The sequence below is a fragment of the Gigantopelta aegis genome, chromosome 6 (assembly GCF_016097555.1).
Source record: "Gigantopelta aegis isolate Gae_Host chromosome 6, Gae_host_genome, whole genome shotgun sequence".
Classification (NCBI taxonomy): Eukaryota; Metazoa; Mollusca; class Gastropoda; order Neomphalida; family Peltospiridae; genus Gigantopelta; species Gigantopelta aegis.
Window position 1 is genome coordinate 25,616,978 of NC_054704.1, and position 15,133 is coordinate 25,632,110.

Genomic DNA, 15,133 nt, shown 5'->3' on the forward strand with positions numbered 1-15,133 from the left:
CTTCGGAGGATACCGATGGCTGTTCACTTCCGTATCTGGGCACATCAAACTCGACAGGTCGAAGAAATGTGAAAGTTGTTATGAACCACTGTAAACAAGTATGTCTGCGATGCACATGGGTGACACGGCCCGTTTTCTTGACATGGCCAGGTACCAGGACTGTACAATTCTCAACCACCAGGTTGCTGAGTCGCAACAGAATGATAAACTATTTCAAACCAAAGCGAGCGGCAGTGCTTTCGAAAATGACACGATACGAGTTTGAGAAACGACTCTGCGACACGAAGACCGAAGAGGAATTAAAAAGACATGTATGAATTTCCTATCGGTATACCTGTCATAGCAAGCGTAGAGAAATTTTTTAATCCAGGCTGGAAATAGTGACTTACGAAACTCCAAAAGCAGTCAATTATTTTAGACAGCCTGATAGGGGGTGAAATAAAAATCCACCTGCTAAACCCTGCCCTAGTCCAATACTCTGCCAGTCGAGAGCTAGACAGACATATGATTATGTATGGTTATAGAGATATGCCTTTAGCGAAAACGTGGAATGGCTGCCTACCACAAGGTAGACAAACATATATGTAGTAATACAAAAAAAATCCTGTTTGATGCTAAATACCTTTACATTGATATATGAATATAATTTTCCAGTTTGCCAATAACAAATATTTTACATAGTAACACACCACAGGAAGAAACCTGACAGCATCCCCTTTCAGTAATGTTCCGGTTTAATTATATAGGCGGGGCGGGACATGGCCCAGTGGTAAAGTGCTCGTCTGATGCGTGATTGGTCTGGAATCGATCCCCTGTCGGTGGACCCATTGGGCTATTTCTTGTTCCAGCCAGTGTACCATGACTGGTATGTGAAAGGCTGTGGTATGTGCTGTCCTGTCTGTGGGATGGTGGATATAAAAGATCCCTTGCTATCAATGGAAAAATATAGCGGGTTACCTGTCAAAATTTACAAATGTTTAACATCCAATAGCTGATGATAAATAAATCAATGTCCTCTAGTGGTGTAATTGGACAAATATCCGTGTAGCTCTCAAATGGCAGAGTACTCGTACTAACCCCTAAATAGCAAACCACATGTCATATTACAAAGAAAGAATTATATAATGAGGTTGACTTCGGCCATCTCAGTTCTAATTTTTCGCTCACAACCATTAACCTAACCCGATTACACTGCCATTCAAGAGCTAGATAGACATTTGGGTGCGAGTGCGAATAATTTTAACATGCTCATATACCACTAGAGTTTCGAGCATGTCCGTCCCGGGGCCTGTCTCTGGATAGCCAGTGACTTGCTCCGGGACAGAACAAAATTAAGGGGACAATTTTGAAATTTACATCCAAAAATTAAATAGTGGGCCTTTAAAATTTTGATGCACATCTCTAATTAATATAATTAATAAAGAAAATTCTACTCATTAAATTTGGTTGCTAGATTAGATTGGGCAGTCAAAATGAAATTAGATAGATAACACGCCTGATTTGGGATGGGGGTGGGGGGGTGAAAATGGACAGAATTTTGAAAATAGCAATTAGTAAAAGAAATTAGTAGGATTAAAATTAGAAAGAAAAAAGTTACAAGCCAAAAATAAAAAGAATTGACTGCTCGGTCGAATATTTATATAATTTGGAGCATTTTGGAAGGACAGTCCAAAAATAAATAAGAGAAAGAAGCGAGGATCGGACTATTTAATAATATTAAAAAAAAAAAAATAATAATAATTTCGACATGAATTTTTGAACGAAGGTCTGAAAGTTTTTAAAGTCTGATCTATACGTCCATGTGAGTGGCCTCGTTAAGGCCGTTAGGTTGTTACGTCAGTGAGGCTGGAGTGTCCCGGAGGTTCGGCAGCAGATGTTGGCGTCGTAACAGGGTACAGACTACCGTACCGTAGTCGGGGCCGCAGACCGCTCGGAACATCTTATGTAGATTCCGGTTGTCCAACTTGTTCGAAAGTATGGCCTGTCTATAGGTCTGCTCCCTCCGGTGCATCACGACTACGGTGTGGTGAGTACCGAATATCTTGCTGTGAAGTTCGTACTCGCTGCCGTCCTCCAGGGGTCTCCAGTCTGCGCTGAGGTAACTGCCACGGAGCTTGGTCGGGTCTGTCGTGTCCCCCTGCATGTACTGATGAAGGTGTTTCTTCAGTCCGCTCACTGCGATGGTCCACTCGGACTCTTCAGGGGGGGGGGGGGGGGGGGGGCGACTACCGGCGCTGGTCTCTCGGTCTTGGCTGGCTGGTTGGTCGGTGATGTTGCCTTCCTCTTACCAACGGCGGCTGAACGGGCCTGTGGCGTGGCGACTGGCTGTACCGGCGATACCGGCCAGTTCTGCCTGGGCCACGTGACGGTCGGCAATGGAGGGTCGTCGTGGGGTGTCTCACACACCGCGGTGTTGAGTCGGTCCCTCTCGGTGGTCGACGGTTTCCACAGGGCTGGTCTCGTCAACTCAGGCTGGGCTGGGGGCGGCGTCACAGAAGGGACCGCCGCTGGCGGTTGAGCCGCCAGCTTTGGTCCACCCCGTGCCGTTCCTGGCGCGCTTTTCCTCTTCCTCCATCTCCTCTTCTTCGTCGGTACGATTGCGTCACCGTACACCAAAGTCACGGAAGCCCGTGACCCAGTGTATGAGACGCGATGCTCCAAAAGTTTTCCATAACTGCATAAGAGCCCCCCCAGGTGGGGGGGGGGGGCAACTCGAGAGTACAAGGCGACACGTCTGTTCTCATCGTGAATCAGTTCGGAAGTCTAGACATTTGGACAGTTAGAATAGCTGTCTGTTGTTAGAGATAATTCTGTAACAAAAATGTGAGATTTTTGCTGAGGCAAAGATTTCTGCTCTAATACAACAATACTATGTTTTGTCATCTTAGTAATATCTTTACATAGATATTTTTCAAGCTTGCTGATCAATAACAGATATTTTACATATTCGCCACTAATTCACACACTATAGAAAGAAACCTGACAGCAACCCCTTTCAGCAATGTTTCAGTTAAATATGTAGGTGGTGTTTGGTTTCAGTTAAATTCCACCCAGCATTAATTATAAAGTCATTCAACTTGATTTTTTGTATTTTTATTGTACTTTCCATTCATTCATTCAAATATGTGGATGCTGTTCAGTTTCTTCCTGTAGTGCACATATTGGTCATTAATGTGTGAAATATTTGTTGAAAATGATCAGTATAAAGTACGTATTTAATTTTAAACATAAGATTATTGTTGTACATTCCCCCCACCTGCTATTGAACAAACACAATAGCAAGCCATATTTCACTTCCTATTTTGATCCCTGTAATAGTACTCTATGGGTACATGTACCAGTATACAGTGTAAGTAAGATTTGTTTACAATAGAAAAAGAATGCTACCAACCATAGGCATCCGCAGGATTTCTTTTTGGAGGGGAGAGTGGCAAGACATAATAAAGTATAGACCATGCCAGGGGTAGGACCCAGGGGAGATATGCCTGACCCCTTAATTGATATAGGCATGCAAAACAAGTTTCAAGGCACGGTGAAAGTAAGTGAACATTTTGGGAGGACTGATGAATATCGAATGTGTAAAGCACCCAATTTTTTAGGGGATTCCAGCGCTTTAGATTTCACTAATTTGGGCACAACGGGGACTGTTGTCTTTTCTGAGTGCAGGAAGGTCATTTTAGTGTGACAGTACTGTCATTAACAGCTGCTGGAGAGTTGTCAGTATTCAGAAATGTATTTCAAGTTATTTTAATGTAATTCAACTTAACATTTCAGTTGGTTTGAGGTGAACTATTTTGAGATCAGCGTGTTTGTACTTAATTTGGGCGTGATTATTTTGGGCAATTATATATATATTTTGGTCACAACGTTTTCGCCTTGACTTTGATGCAGTCTAAAGCCCTAGATTCGGTAACATGCTCTCCCATGAAAATTGAAAACTATATTTTCTGAAATGCATTCCACAAGTATATTACAATCACTGATAATTGCAACACCTTTTGAATGCATTTTTCATGATGTATAAACATTTGTATACAAGTGTATATGCTAAGTATATTATAAACAACATGCCATGTACCAAGTTGTTGGGTCAAATAAAATAATTACTTACATTCTGTCAATTACTTACATTTTGTTACAATTTCAAATACAACACATAAATATAATAACAAACAATGAAATTACTACGTAGGACTTTTATTAAAATATTTAGCTGAACTCTGGTGTGACTCCCTTGGTAGGGCATTTATATCAATTCTAGACCGTTTCGGGGTTATATTCCCATAGAGAATTTTGAAAACTTTATGCCTTCTACAAGTCAAATTCATTATGGCAAATGTTGGTAAATTATGTCAATATTTTATTTGTTCTCCAGTTTAATTGAAATAATCTTGTTAGTTATACATGTTATTGTTTTTATTTTGTTATTTATTGAAGTTTGTATCTGTTTTCAGCTCGATTCCAAAAACTCTGATTATAAAGTTCTGTTGGAACGACACATGAATCACTTCAAGGCTTTAGAGATAATCCAGAAGAATCTAGTGTAAGACTTTCATATATTACCACATTGCACAATATTTCATGAGAACCGTTGTTCTGTTTGCGTGATGGTTACGCAACTTTAAAATCACGAGAACTGCCAATCGGTTACACAGTGAACAATATCATTCTAAAATTATGAAAGTGAAAAATCAATTGATGTTTTAAAATATTTTTGAACCACCATTGTAGCACAAAACCATAGTTCAAGGGTTTTAGGATTAGGTAACTCTATTCACTTAACCTCCAACCAGTGCACCACAACTGGACAAAGGCCGTGGTATGTGCTTTCCTGTCTGTGGGAAAGTGCATATAAAAGATCCCTTGCTGCATTAGGAAAAATGTAGCGGGTTTCCTCTGATGACTACGAGTCAGAATTGCCAAATGTTTGACATCCAATAGCCGATGATTAATTAATCAATGTGCTCCAGTGGTGTCGTTAAACAAAACAAAACTTCTTCCATTCACGTAACCGAACAATCGGTTACCTAAGTAAAACTCATGTGAACTGACTTCCGGTTACCTAAGATTTTGAAATATTGTCCACTGTTACCACTTGCTGCACTGGAAGGATAGCTAGATGAATGCATGTTTTTGTCCATCTCAGCTAGCGTAGACATTGTTAGCTGAAAATGATCATTCACGTTAAAAACAGTACTTAATTTTCCACATCATTTTTGAAAAACACAAAAAACATCGCCTAAATGTGATCAATTGTGTACTGTTTCAATATAACTTACACACATGTGCATCAGCACATTAAGAACAGTGATATGAACGAACAACAATGTTTCAGCTTGTTTGTGATAATTGGGAATTGTAAACTTTATAAATGTGTTGTAACATAAACGTTACCAGGCCCATAATTTATGGTATCCTGTACATGGGTTAATAGGCACTACCATTCAATGCCCCACCAATGGCCTCGGTATGTACTGTCCTGTCAATGGCAAAAGTGCATATAAAAGATCCAATACCGCATTATGAAAAGAATTGCCTGTGTTTTGGCAGCAGGTCTTCTATCTGTTGTCCAGGTGTTAAAGTACTTATGTTAGACATCATGTAGCTGTAAGTTAAAATATACTAACATGTTGATAAACAAATATTCCTTTCCTTTCATATCCTTGGGATTATTGACACGTGAGCTAAAGACGAGTCCTTTTGTCATTGTGCACTGTGACCAAGAAAAGGGCTTGCTTCAGAAGCATTATATCATATGAAGGGACAGGATTTAGCTCAGTCGGATGAGGTGCTTGTGTTGCAGGATCGAACCACCTCAGTGGATCCATTCAGCTGATTTTTGTTTCTCATTCCAACCAGTGCACCACATCTCGACAAAGGCCGTGGTATGTGCTTTCCTGTCTGTGGGAAAGTGCATATAAAAGATCCCTTGCTGCATTAGGAAAAATGTAGTGGCTTTCCTATGATGACTATGAGTCAGAATTACCAAATGTTTGACATGCATTAGTTGATGATTAATTAATCAATGTGCTCTAGTGGTGTCATTAAAAAAACAAAACCCTTCTTCTAGATCATATGATTGATTTCATTCGTAAAAATATCCATTTGGGTTTTTCCATTTCAGCCAATGTGTCATAATTGGTATATCAAAGAACATGGTATACATTGTTCTGTCTATGGGGAAAGTATACAGTAGTGTTTACAATAGTGGCAAAAGTGGTACGAGGCATAATTGTATAGTATTAAAGTATACAGTAGTGTTTACAATAGTGGCAAAAGTGGTACGAGGCATAATTGTATAGTATTAAAGTATACAGTAGTGTTTACAATAGTGGCAAAAGTGGTACGAGGCATAATTGTATAGTATTAAAGTATACAGTAGTGGTTACAATAGTGGCAAAAGTGGTACGAGACATAATTGTATAGTATTAAAGTATACAGTAGTGTTTACAATAGTGGCAAAAGTGGTACGAGGCATAATTGTATAGTATTAAAGTATACAGTAGTGTTTACAATAGTGGCAAAAGTGGTACGAGGCATAATTGTATAGTATTAAAGTATAAAGTAGTGTTTACAATAGTGGCAAAAGTGGTACGAGGCATAATTGTATAGTATTAAAGTATACAGTAGTGTTTACAATAGTGGCAAAAGTGGTACGAGGCATAATTGTATAGTATTAAAGGTACAGACTCTAGTTTCAGCCGGTGAAAGTGGACACTAAGTTTGGTTGATCTACAAACCTGTAACACATTTTAATAGTCTGTGATGGTAAAATGGAGAAATACCCCTGATCATAGACAAGAGCTTGTGTCTATAACAGTTACTTCTCTGAGATAATGCATGTATAGAATTATGAAAAATCTATTTCATGGTATTACAAAAATAAGAATCACCAGAAACACTTCGAATGGTTGGAAATGGATAATCTAAACAATAAAATCTAAGTAATGTCCCATTTCAATTATCAAAAATTGATCTAATAGTGGAAACTATTCAGTAGTGCTTACAAACTGGGGTCTGCAACTTTAATTATGATTATGATTCAAAATAGTATGTAGTGCTTGACTGGTTTATTAGAATTCTGGCTTTAATTTTAGACTTGTTTATTTTCAGAGCTGCAAACATAGATACACGTGTGGTAACTCGTTTTGATTTCAACAGTGATGTTATTAAATGGGCCGATGTTATTTTCACTGCTGGTGGTGATGGCACGTTTCTGCTGGCTGCTAGCAAAGTTTTAGACAAGTCTAAACCTGTCATTGGGATCAATACTGACCCTGATAGGTAAACATATTTTGTTTGTTTTTTAATTTATTAACCAAAAATTTCATTTTACATGTATATGGATATTTGTAGAAGTTTTGAGATTTCTCTGGTTGTTTATTTTAGTTCTAAAGGTTATTTATTATTGTTTATTTTAAAATTGAAGATTGCTTATTGTTTGTGTAGAAATTTTAAAATTGTTTATTCTGTAAAAAAAATTCATATCTGAATGTTATTTATTGTTGTTTGTTTTAGGTCTGAAGGTTATTTATGGTTCTAGATCATAAACTTTCCATCTTCAGATTATTTATAGTTGTGTATTTTTGTTTGTTACATTTGAAGGTTGTTTATTGTTGTTTATAATGAATTTGAAAGTTGTTTGTTGTTGTTTGTTTACATCTGAAGGCTGTTTTATTTCAGCTCTGAAGGCTGTTTATTGCTACCAAAGGTGGAGTATGCAGCTGTTTATTGTTGTTTGTTTACATCTAATGGCTGTTTTTTATATATTTTTTATTTCAGGTCTGAAGGCTGTTTATTGCTACCATAAGTTGAGTATGCAGCTGTTTATTGTTGTTTGTTTACATCTAATGGCTGTTTTTTGTTTTATTTCAGGTCTAAAGGCTGTTTATTGCTACCAAAGGTGGAGTATGTGGCTTTTTAGTGTTGCTTGTTTACATCTAATGGCTGTTTTTGTTTCATTTCAGGTCTGAAGGCTGTTTATTGCTACCAAAGGTGGAGTATGTGGCTTTTTAGTGTTGCTTGTTTACATCTAACGGCTGTTTTTTTTTCATTTCAGGTCTGAAGGCTGTTTATTGCTACCAAAGGATGAGTATGCTGCTGTGAATTTTGAGGCAGCATTGAGAAGATTGCTAGTGGGCGACTTCAGGTAAATTATGTTAATAATGCTTGACTGTCAATTGAAATCAGTATTTATTAGAGAATAATTATGTTGTATTTGACCATTTGCAGACGTTAATTATGGTTTTACTGTTGCAAATTGAGTTTTACCAGCAAGTACGAAGCAGAGACTGTAAAAGAGATATTTGCGACTGTAAAACCAGCATTATGGTGAAATACAATATAGTTATCTCCATTCTAAATCAATTAAACATTAAACAAATTGTTTGTGTAAATAATATTTTTAAAAAAGAATGCAATGTTAACAAAAATCTGGTCACTACTTTTGTCTTACAAAGTATCCACCGTGCAAAATAATTCCCAATTTTATTTTATTATTTTAATAATGACAATTATTATTACTGATTTTACTGGTTCTGGACAGTTATTGTGACAGCTGGTGCTCGATAATGCATACAGAGTGATGATTCATCATTTGGTATAGAACTTTGCTGTTTTTATTTCCTTCAACATTGCTTTAAAATGACCAGTTTCAACATTATATTTCTTTTTAACTACCGTATTTGACCGGAAATTAGCCCATGTCTTTGAATAAGCCCTCCTCCATTTTGATAGCATTTAAGAAATTAGGCCCTCATTCGTAAATAAGCCCACCCCCAACTTCGTCACCTTATAAATAACACAAAACTGCAAGTTTGCTCAAAGTTCATTTAAAAGGTCATACCTCCTGCAAATACTTAAACACACAAATTTAACACAATATTTTACCACCAGTAAGATTTAGTAGTCTAACAGTAACAGTGTGTAACATTGTTTTCAATTTCATGCCTGCAGTATTTCTTTGAAGTACCCAAACCCAAGTCTGAACTAAAACCAATGTCTATTTTTACCACCCCACTGGGTCCGCAGTTAATGCTAATTAGGCAAATACCTTATTCTGATTGGCTAAGAACAATGGCCTAGATTGACAATTCTTGTAGTGTAAGCTGGCTGCCTGTCAGAAACGTGTGTATACACTATTGAGTTTGTTGTTTTAAGTCTTCTCAGCATTAAATTTTGAATGTAAATAAACAGCACTGGTAAGTAATTGTAACATAGAAGGTGCGTTTCTGATAATTAGATACTAGTAAAAAAAAAAAATTAATTAATAAACTATTATTTATTAATAACAAATGGAACACTAATTAATAAATGTGCTACTGGACGTTTTTCATTTTCTTCCTAGTTCATTTAATTATTATTTATTTTAATTATTAGTTTTTTTGTTTTTTTTTCAACAAAACTGGCCCCTTGTCTGGGAATAAGCCCACCCCATGCTAAGCTTACAATGAGTTGTCTTGGCCCCCTGGGCTAATTTCCGGTCAAATACGGTATGTTATATTCATAGTTACATGGTGATGCATCCCAGATTTTTCAGAACCCTTCATTTGGTATTTATCAACAATCTCACTACATTCACACAGCTTTTTAATTTTTCAAATAATATTCTTAACAGAATTATGCAAATTTCATCCCATATTTGTTCCGAACCTTTCATTTGGTATTTATACTCCTTTTAAAATTTTCAAAAAAATCTGTTTCAGCTGGAAGTGGCGTAACCGAATTCGAATCACAATGTCTGGATACCATGCTAATGATGAAGCCATTGAACTCCATGATCAACAACTCCAGTTTATGGAGCACCGTTTCACGGAGCACGTTCAAGAGAATGAAATGCACGAGGTTCGGCGTTCTAGCCATCTACATCACAAACTACCAAAGCCAAAAATTCTCCCGGTCCTAGCTCTGAATGAAGTCTTCATAGGAGAGTCACTGTCATCAAGGTACTGTCACACAGGTCACCATGCAGGCGGTAAGATGGCAGGTGGTATATGCTGTTTTGTCTTTGCAGAAGTTCAGCTAAAAGATCCCATGTTTTTTGGGCATCAAATAGACAATAAGACAGCTAATGAAGTCATTAGAAAGTGGGTCAAGCCAAGTTAACTGTTCAAGGGTCTACAGTTGCAAAAAATACAAGACATTCACATGATTCTGTGAAAAAAAAACACATTTCAGTTTACAATGGATATAACCATATGGGGTTTTTAGATTTGAAGGTGTTATTGTCTATTTGATGCCTGCAGATGTTTTTTTTTTTTTTAACTCATGCTAACACCTTTGAATAAAAAATTACGTTTGCATGTATCAAATAGACAATAACATGCATGACAATAACACACATGAATATAAAATATTCATATGGTTATCTCCTAAGCCAATGATTAATAAATTATTGTGCTGTAATGGTGTCGTTAAACAAAATAAACTTTGTTCGTGTTAAGAGGTGGGACGTAACCCAGTGGTAAAGCGTTCGCCTGATGTGCAGTCGGTCTAGGATCAATCCCAATCAGTGGGTTCATTGGGCTATTTCTTGTTCCAGCCATTGCACCATGACTGGTGTGTGCTATCTTGTCTATGGGATGGTGCATATAAAAGATCCCTTGCTACTAATGTAGCAGGTTTCCTCTCGAAGTCTATATGTCTAAATTACCTAATGTTAGACATACAGTAGCCAATGATTAATAAATCAATGTCCTCTAATAGTGTCGTTAAGCAAAACAACCTTTTTTTTGTTCCTGTTCAGGGTTTCATACTATGAGCTGTCTGTGAATGATATGCCAAGGGAGAAACAGAAGAGTTCGGGAATCACCATCTGCACAGGAACAGGCTCCAGTTCATGGTACTTCAATATCAACCAAATACATGTTGAGGCTGTTAAGGACATTCTCAGCATAGGTAACCAAGCACCACATAGCCATGTAGTAGGAAACATATGGCTATACAGCATTGAAAGTCCAGTTCTTTGTACCAGAGATAAAAAAAATTGCATCTAGCTTTACAATCTGGAAAATGTCATCACTCGACCATGTTTCTGAAGTGAAATTTGTCAGTTTGACCCTGCATTTTTCAACCAAAGAGGAAATTTGTCAGTTTGACCCTGCATTTTTCAACCTCAAATTGTAAGAAAACAACCGGACACTTTTTGATGTATGTAATATTTTTTAGATGACATCCTCATAAGTCTAATGCACAAGAACTTAATTTATATTTTTAAAAATCCTTCATCATGATTGTTATATTCTTTAAAACATCTAGAGCTTTCTTTAAATAATAATTTTCAGCATATTTTAACAACAATATTTTAATAAATATCAAGAAATAGAACCAATGTGCATGTTATGTCATCAGTAATGTTTACAAAATGTTAGTCTACTTTGTCATATTCTTTTAGATATTCGAGTAACAACTTAAAATTGAATACCAGTAAAAAAACAAATACCATGTTTGTTTGTTAGTCTACCATGTTCTAGCATCTTCAGTACTTTTAAATATTATTACAGGTCATAGACTGTAATCACTAACCGACATATTTATATTTTTAACAGCTAATAAACATAAAGACGGAATAAGTCCAGTTGAAGATGCAAAAACGCTTGAACGCATTGCACAAGAATTTAACAGTTCACTCTGCTTTGATGCATCCAAACTCATGATGGCCTACACAATTAGAGATCCAGTTGTAAATGGTAAGAAATAGGAAATTACCGTTATTTAAAAAAAACTAAAATTGTTTTAAATCACTGAAATTTATCATTATAATTGGGGATAAATGTAAAAAGCTATTGAAATTGAAAACTATATTTTCTAATAATATTGGTTTGAAGGCTGAAGCTTAAGCTTAGTAACAGTACGACATTTGACAATGAATCTAGATTCATGTACATAGATTCTGCTTGGTCAGTGCAAAACAAGACGTCTTTAAAAAGAATAAGAACCAGGAGACGTTTAAAAAACAAGAAGCTTTTTTTTCAAGATGTCAAATGAACAAAGTAAAAAGAATAAGAACCAGGAGACGTTTAAAAAAAAAAGAAGCTTTTTTTCCAAGATGTCAAATGAGGAACATAGGGAAATACATTTATTATATTTTACATTTAGTGCTATTTACATTTGCAAAATTTTACATTGAATCTGTTTACTCTTGTAGGTGTTTTCCACGTTTCCAAGCCACGCGGTTTTGCTAAAAGGTAATATCACCAATTCAGTTATTTGCAGTTTAGTGAAATTCAATATAACATAACACTATACAAAATATACTTGGGGCTTGATGTAGCCCACTGGTAAGGCCCTCGCCTGATGCGCGGTCAGTCTAGGATTGATCCCTGTCGGTGGGCCCACTGCACTATTTCTTGTTCCAGCCAGTGCTCCACAACTGGGATATCAACGCCTTGCTATTAATGAAAAATTTAGCAGTTTTTCTCTAAGACTATCAAAATGACCAAATGTTTGATATCCCTTAGCCGATGATTAATAAATCAATGTGCTCTAGTGGTGTTGTTAAACAAAACAAACTTTTAACTATCATTGATTCATAATAGATGACAGATTGTATAGACTGCCTACTACTATGAAGACCACTTTCAAATTTATATCCTGTCACAATTTATTTCATGTGTACGGTTCTGTCCATGTGTCTGTTTGTTACATCGTTTGCTAAACGTTCTAAAAGTCACTTTATCAATTATCGTTCTGAAAGTCTCTTTATCAAATAAACTCTTCATCAATAATTTGCAATAAAATATTTTAATGTAATATTTTATTTTGCTTAAATTAAATGTCCTTACAATGTTAGTTCTATGCATGTTTATAATTGTTTTGGTTCTGCAAACATAATTCATGTATCTGAACAATTGGTTAGCTATGTAAAACTCGCACTAACTGACTTCATGTTATCTGTGAATTTGACAAATTGTCTAATGCAATATCAAAAATTATATTACGAAAATCTAAATAGGCGATGTCAGTGTATTTAATAATTAATAAACTGGTATTTTCTTGTACATTTTACAGGTTGTCAGTTTTGTCACGTATGTGGGATGCATGCCTAGTGGTAGATGGTGGATCTTCTTTCAAGTTTAACGATGGCGCCAGAGCAACATTTGAAATCCATGACGATGATGCTTTAAGAACTGTATCATTTGACTGATGTGTGTGAATGTGTGTATGTGCAAGTGTGTGATTGTGTGAGTAGATAGCATTGCTGTGTGTTGAATATGTCTGGAAACTGCATGGAACCAAAGATATTTATATGAGAACATAATTTTGTAAAATATTACACATTACAAGTACTGTTATATATTTTAGAAAATATTTTGTTATGTAGTTTATATATATAAAAATAAAGTCTTTAAGCTTGAAAGTCCAAGTGATTTTAAAATTAACGTAATTTTCATAATTTATTGTGTTTATGGCAAACTTCAAATATCTCAAACTTGTTGGTTCAATCCCTTCAGCACAGAGAACAAACTTTGGCTTTGTAAACATGTTCAATTTAAACATATTCTAAGTCTTGTCTTCTAAGTCATCAACATGATTTTTTGTTTATAAATCCCGGTTAGCAATGGCAAAAACAAGTTTGATTTTCTGTATGATTTGTTGTATGTAATAGTTGACCTATGTACCTAATAATTCTGTATTTCTATGGGAAAATGCATATAAAAGATCCCTTGCTGCCAATGGAATTTGTTTTAGCAGATTTCCTCTTTTAATGTATGAAATGTAACTGATGATTAATAAATCAGGTTGTCTAGTGGTGTCATTACATCCTAATAATTCTCTATCTGATTCCTTATTTATCCCAGTTAACATTGTCAAAAATGTAGTATATTTTGTATGTGATAGGTACACTTTGCTAATCTACCTGATTTTTTATTCATCCCGGTTAACATTGTCAAAAATGTAGGTTTTTTTTGTTTTTGATAGCTAGACACATAGGATAAAATTACATTCCTTACTTCCACAGCATTAATAATAAGATGCATAGGCGTATGAGCTCCCATTTTTGTAGGGAGGTAGGCTGATTTTTGTCTGAATTAAACGAAAATGCTAACATCTGGATAATAACATTTATTCATATTAGATTTATGCCAAACGAATCACTACGCATTTTTACATGGATTAAGTCTAATATTGTGGGTAGAATGATGGAAATGTATGGTGAAAAGGTTTCAGGCAAGCCCATTTTGGCTAAATATCTATATCCTTTTTGCCTGAATTTGAGGATTTGCTCCAGCCCCGTCCCTGGGTGTTCAGGTGCACATAAACCTCTGGTGAGAGGGAAGTTTTCAAGGGGGTTGAGTTACCCCACCCAGAAAATTTGCTTGGAGTAGGGGAGAGGGATTCGACGTCCAAAAACTCTGGTTTTAGAGGTAATTGGCCAAATTTACATAGCCTGTTTTTGACTTGTACGTATTTACAATGGTTAATATTTACAATATTTAAAACGCCTGGGTCTATATTTTCTAAGCTATCTTAGCGCTACGAAATCATAAAACCATCGTAGGGTGTGATGTCACTACAGCACACGCCATAGTGATGTCATAGTTTATGATGATTTTACGATTTCGTACGCTAAGATTGCTTCGAAAATATGGACCCAGCCTTTAAGAAAGACAAATTTTCGTACATTTAGCCTAGTACCTTTATTTAGTTGGTACAATAATGTTGATAATATTTTCATTTTGATGGACAAAATGACTTAATGCATTAACTTAATACTCTTTAGTGAAACAGGTATTGTATGTTTTTCATGTCATGTTACCCATTGAATGTTTGAAGTGCTATTTAGATTATACAAATATAGCAGTAATTTTTCTGCATTGGTGCAAATTATTTTATGGAATATCTTATGTGTGTTACAAAAATACTTTTATTATTTGGTACTGGTTGAATCTCAGCAGTTTCCCCATGTGATGTATTGAAAATAAAATTGTTTTTAATATAGATGCCTTCTTGTTCATTGTATTTATTTTGAAAAATATACTTGCAAGTGGATGGGCCGAGATTTAGTGCAAATATTGAAGAAGATTATTTGGGGAGCATGATCACACCAATGGAAGGTATTACCGTTTTTAGACCCCTGAAAATAAGAGTGTTAATTTTTCAACATGGTTCATACAGATTATGGGAAATTGTG

General features: G+C 35.8%; 1 protein-coding gene across 1 annotated transcript; it reads left to right on the plus strand.

Moving 5' to 3' along the window:
* Positions 1-14,940, plus strand: LOC121375457 (NAD kinase 2, mitochondrial-like). The gene is made up of 9 exons (XM_041502925.1): positions 1-311; positions 4,455-4,543; positions 7,114-7,284; positions 8,060-8,149; positions 9,705-9,944; positions 10,745-10,896; positions 11,547-11,687; positions 12,146-12,185; positions 13,009-14,940. Exons 1-9 carry the CDS (start codon positions 81-83, stop codon positions 13,142-13,144), a joined length of 1,290 nt encoding a protein of 429 aa, XP_041358859.1. The 5' UTR covers positions 1-80; the 3' UTR covers positions 13,145-14,940.
* Positions 14,941-15,133: the final 193 nt, after the last annotated feature.

Bases quoted from the DNA above. Each gene is read 5' to 3' on its own strand.
- LOC121375457 (XM_041502925.1), top strand. From the start codon at position 81: ATGAACCACTGTAAACAAGTATGTCTGCGATGCACATGGGTGACACGG. The intron at 312-4,454 runs GTATGAATTTCC...ATCTGTTTTCAG, and splicing joins AAGAGGAATTAAAAAGACAT to CTCGATTCCAAAAACTCTGA. The intron at 10,897-11,546 runs GTAACCAAGCAC...TATTTTTAACAG, and splicing joins TAAGGACATTCTCAGCATAG to CTAATAAACATAAAGACGGA.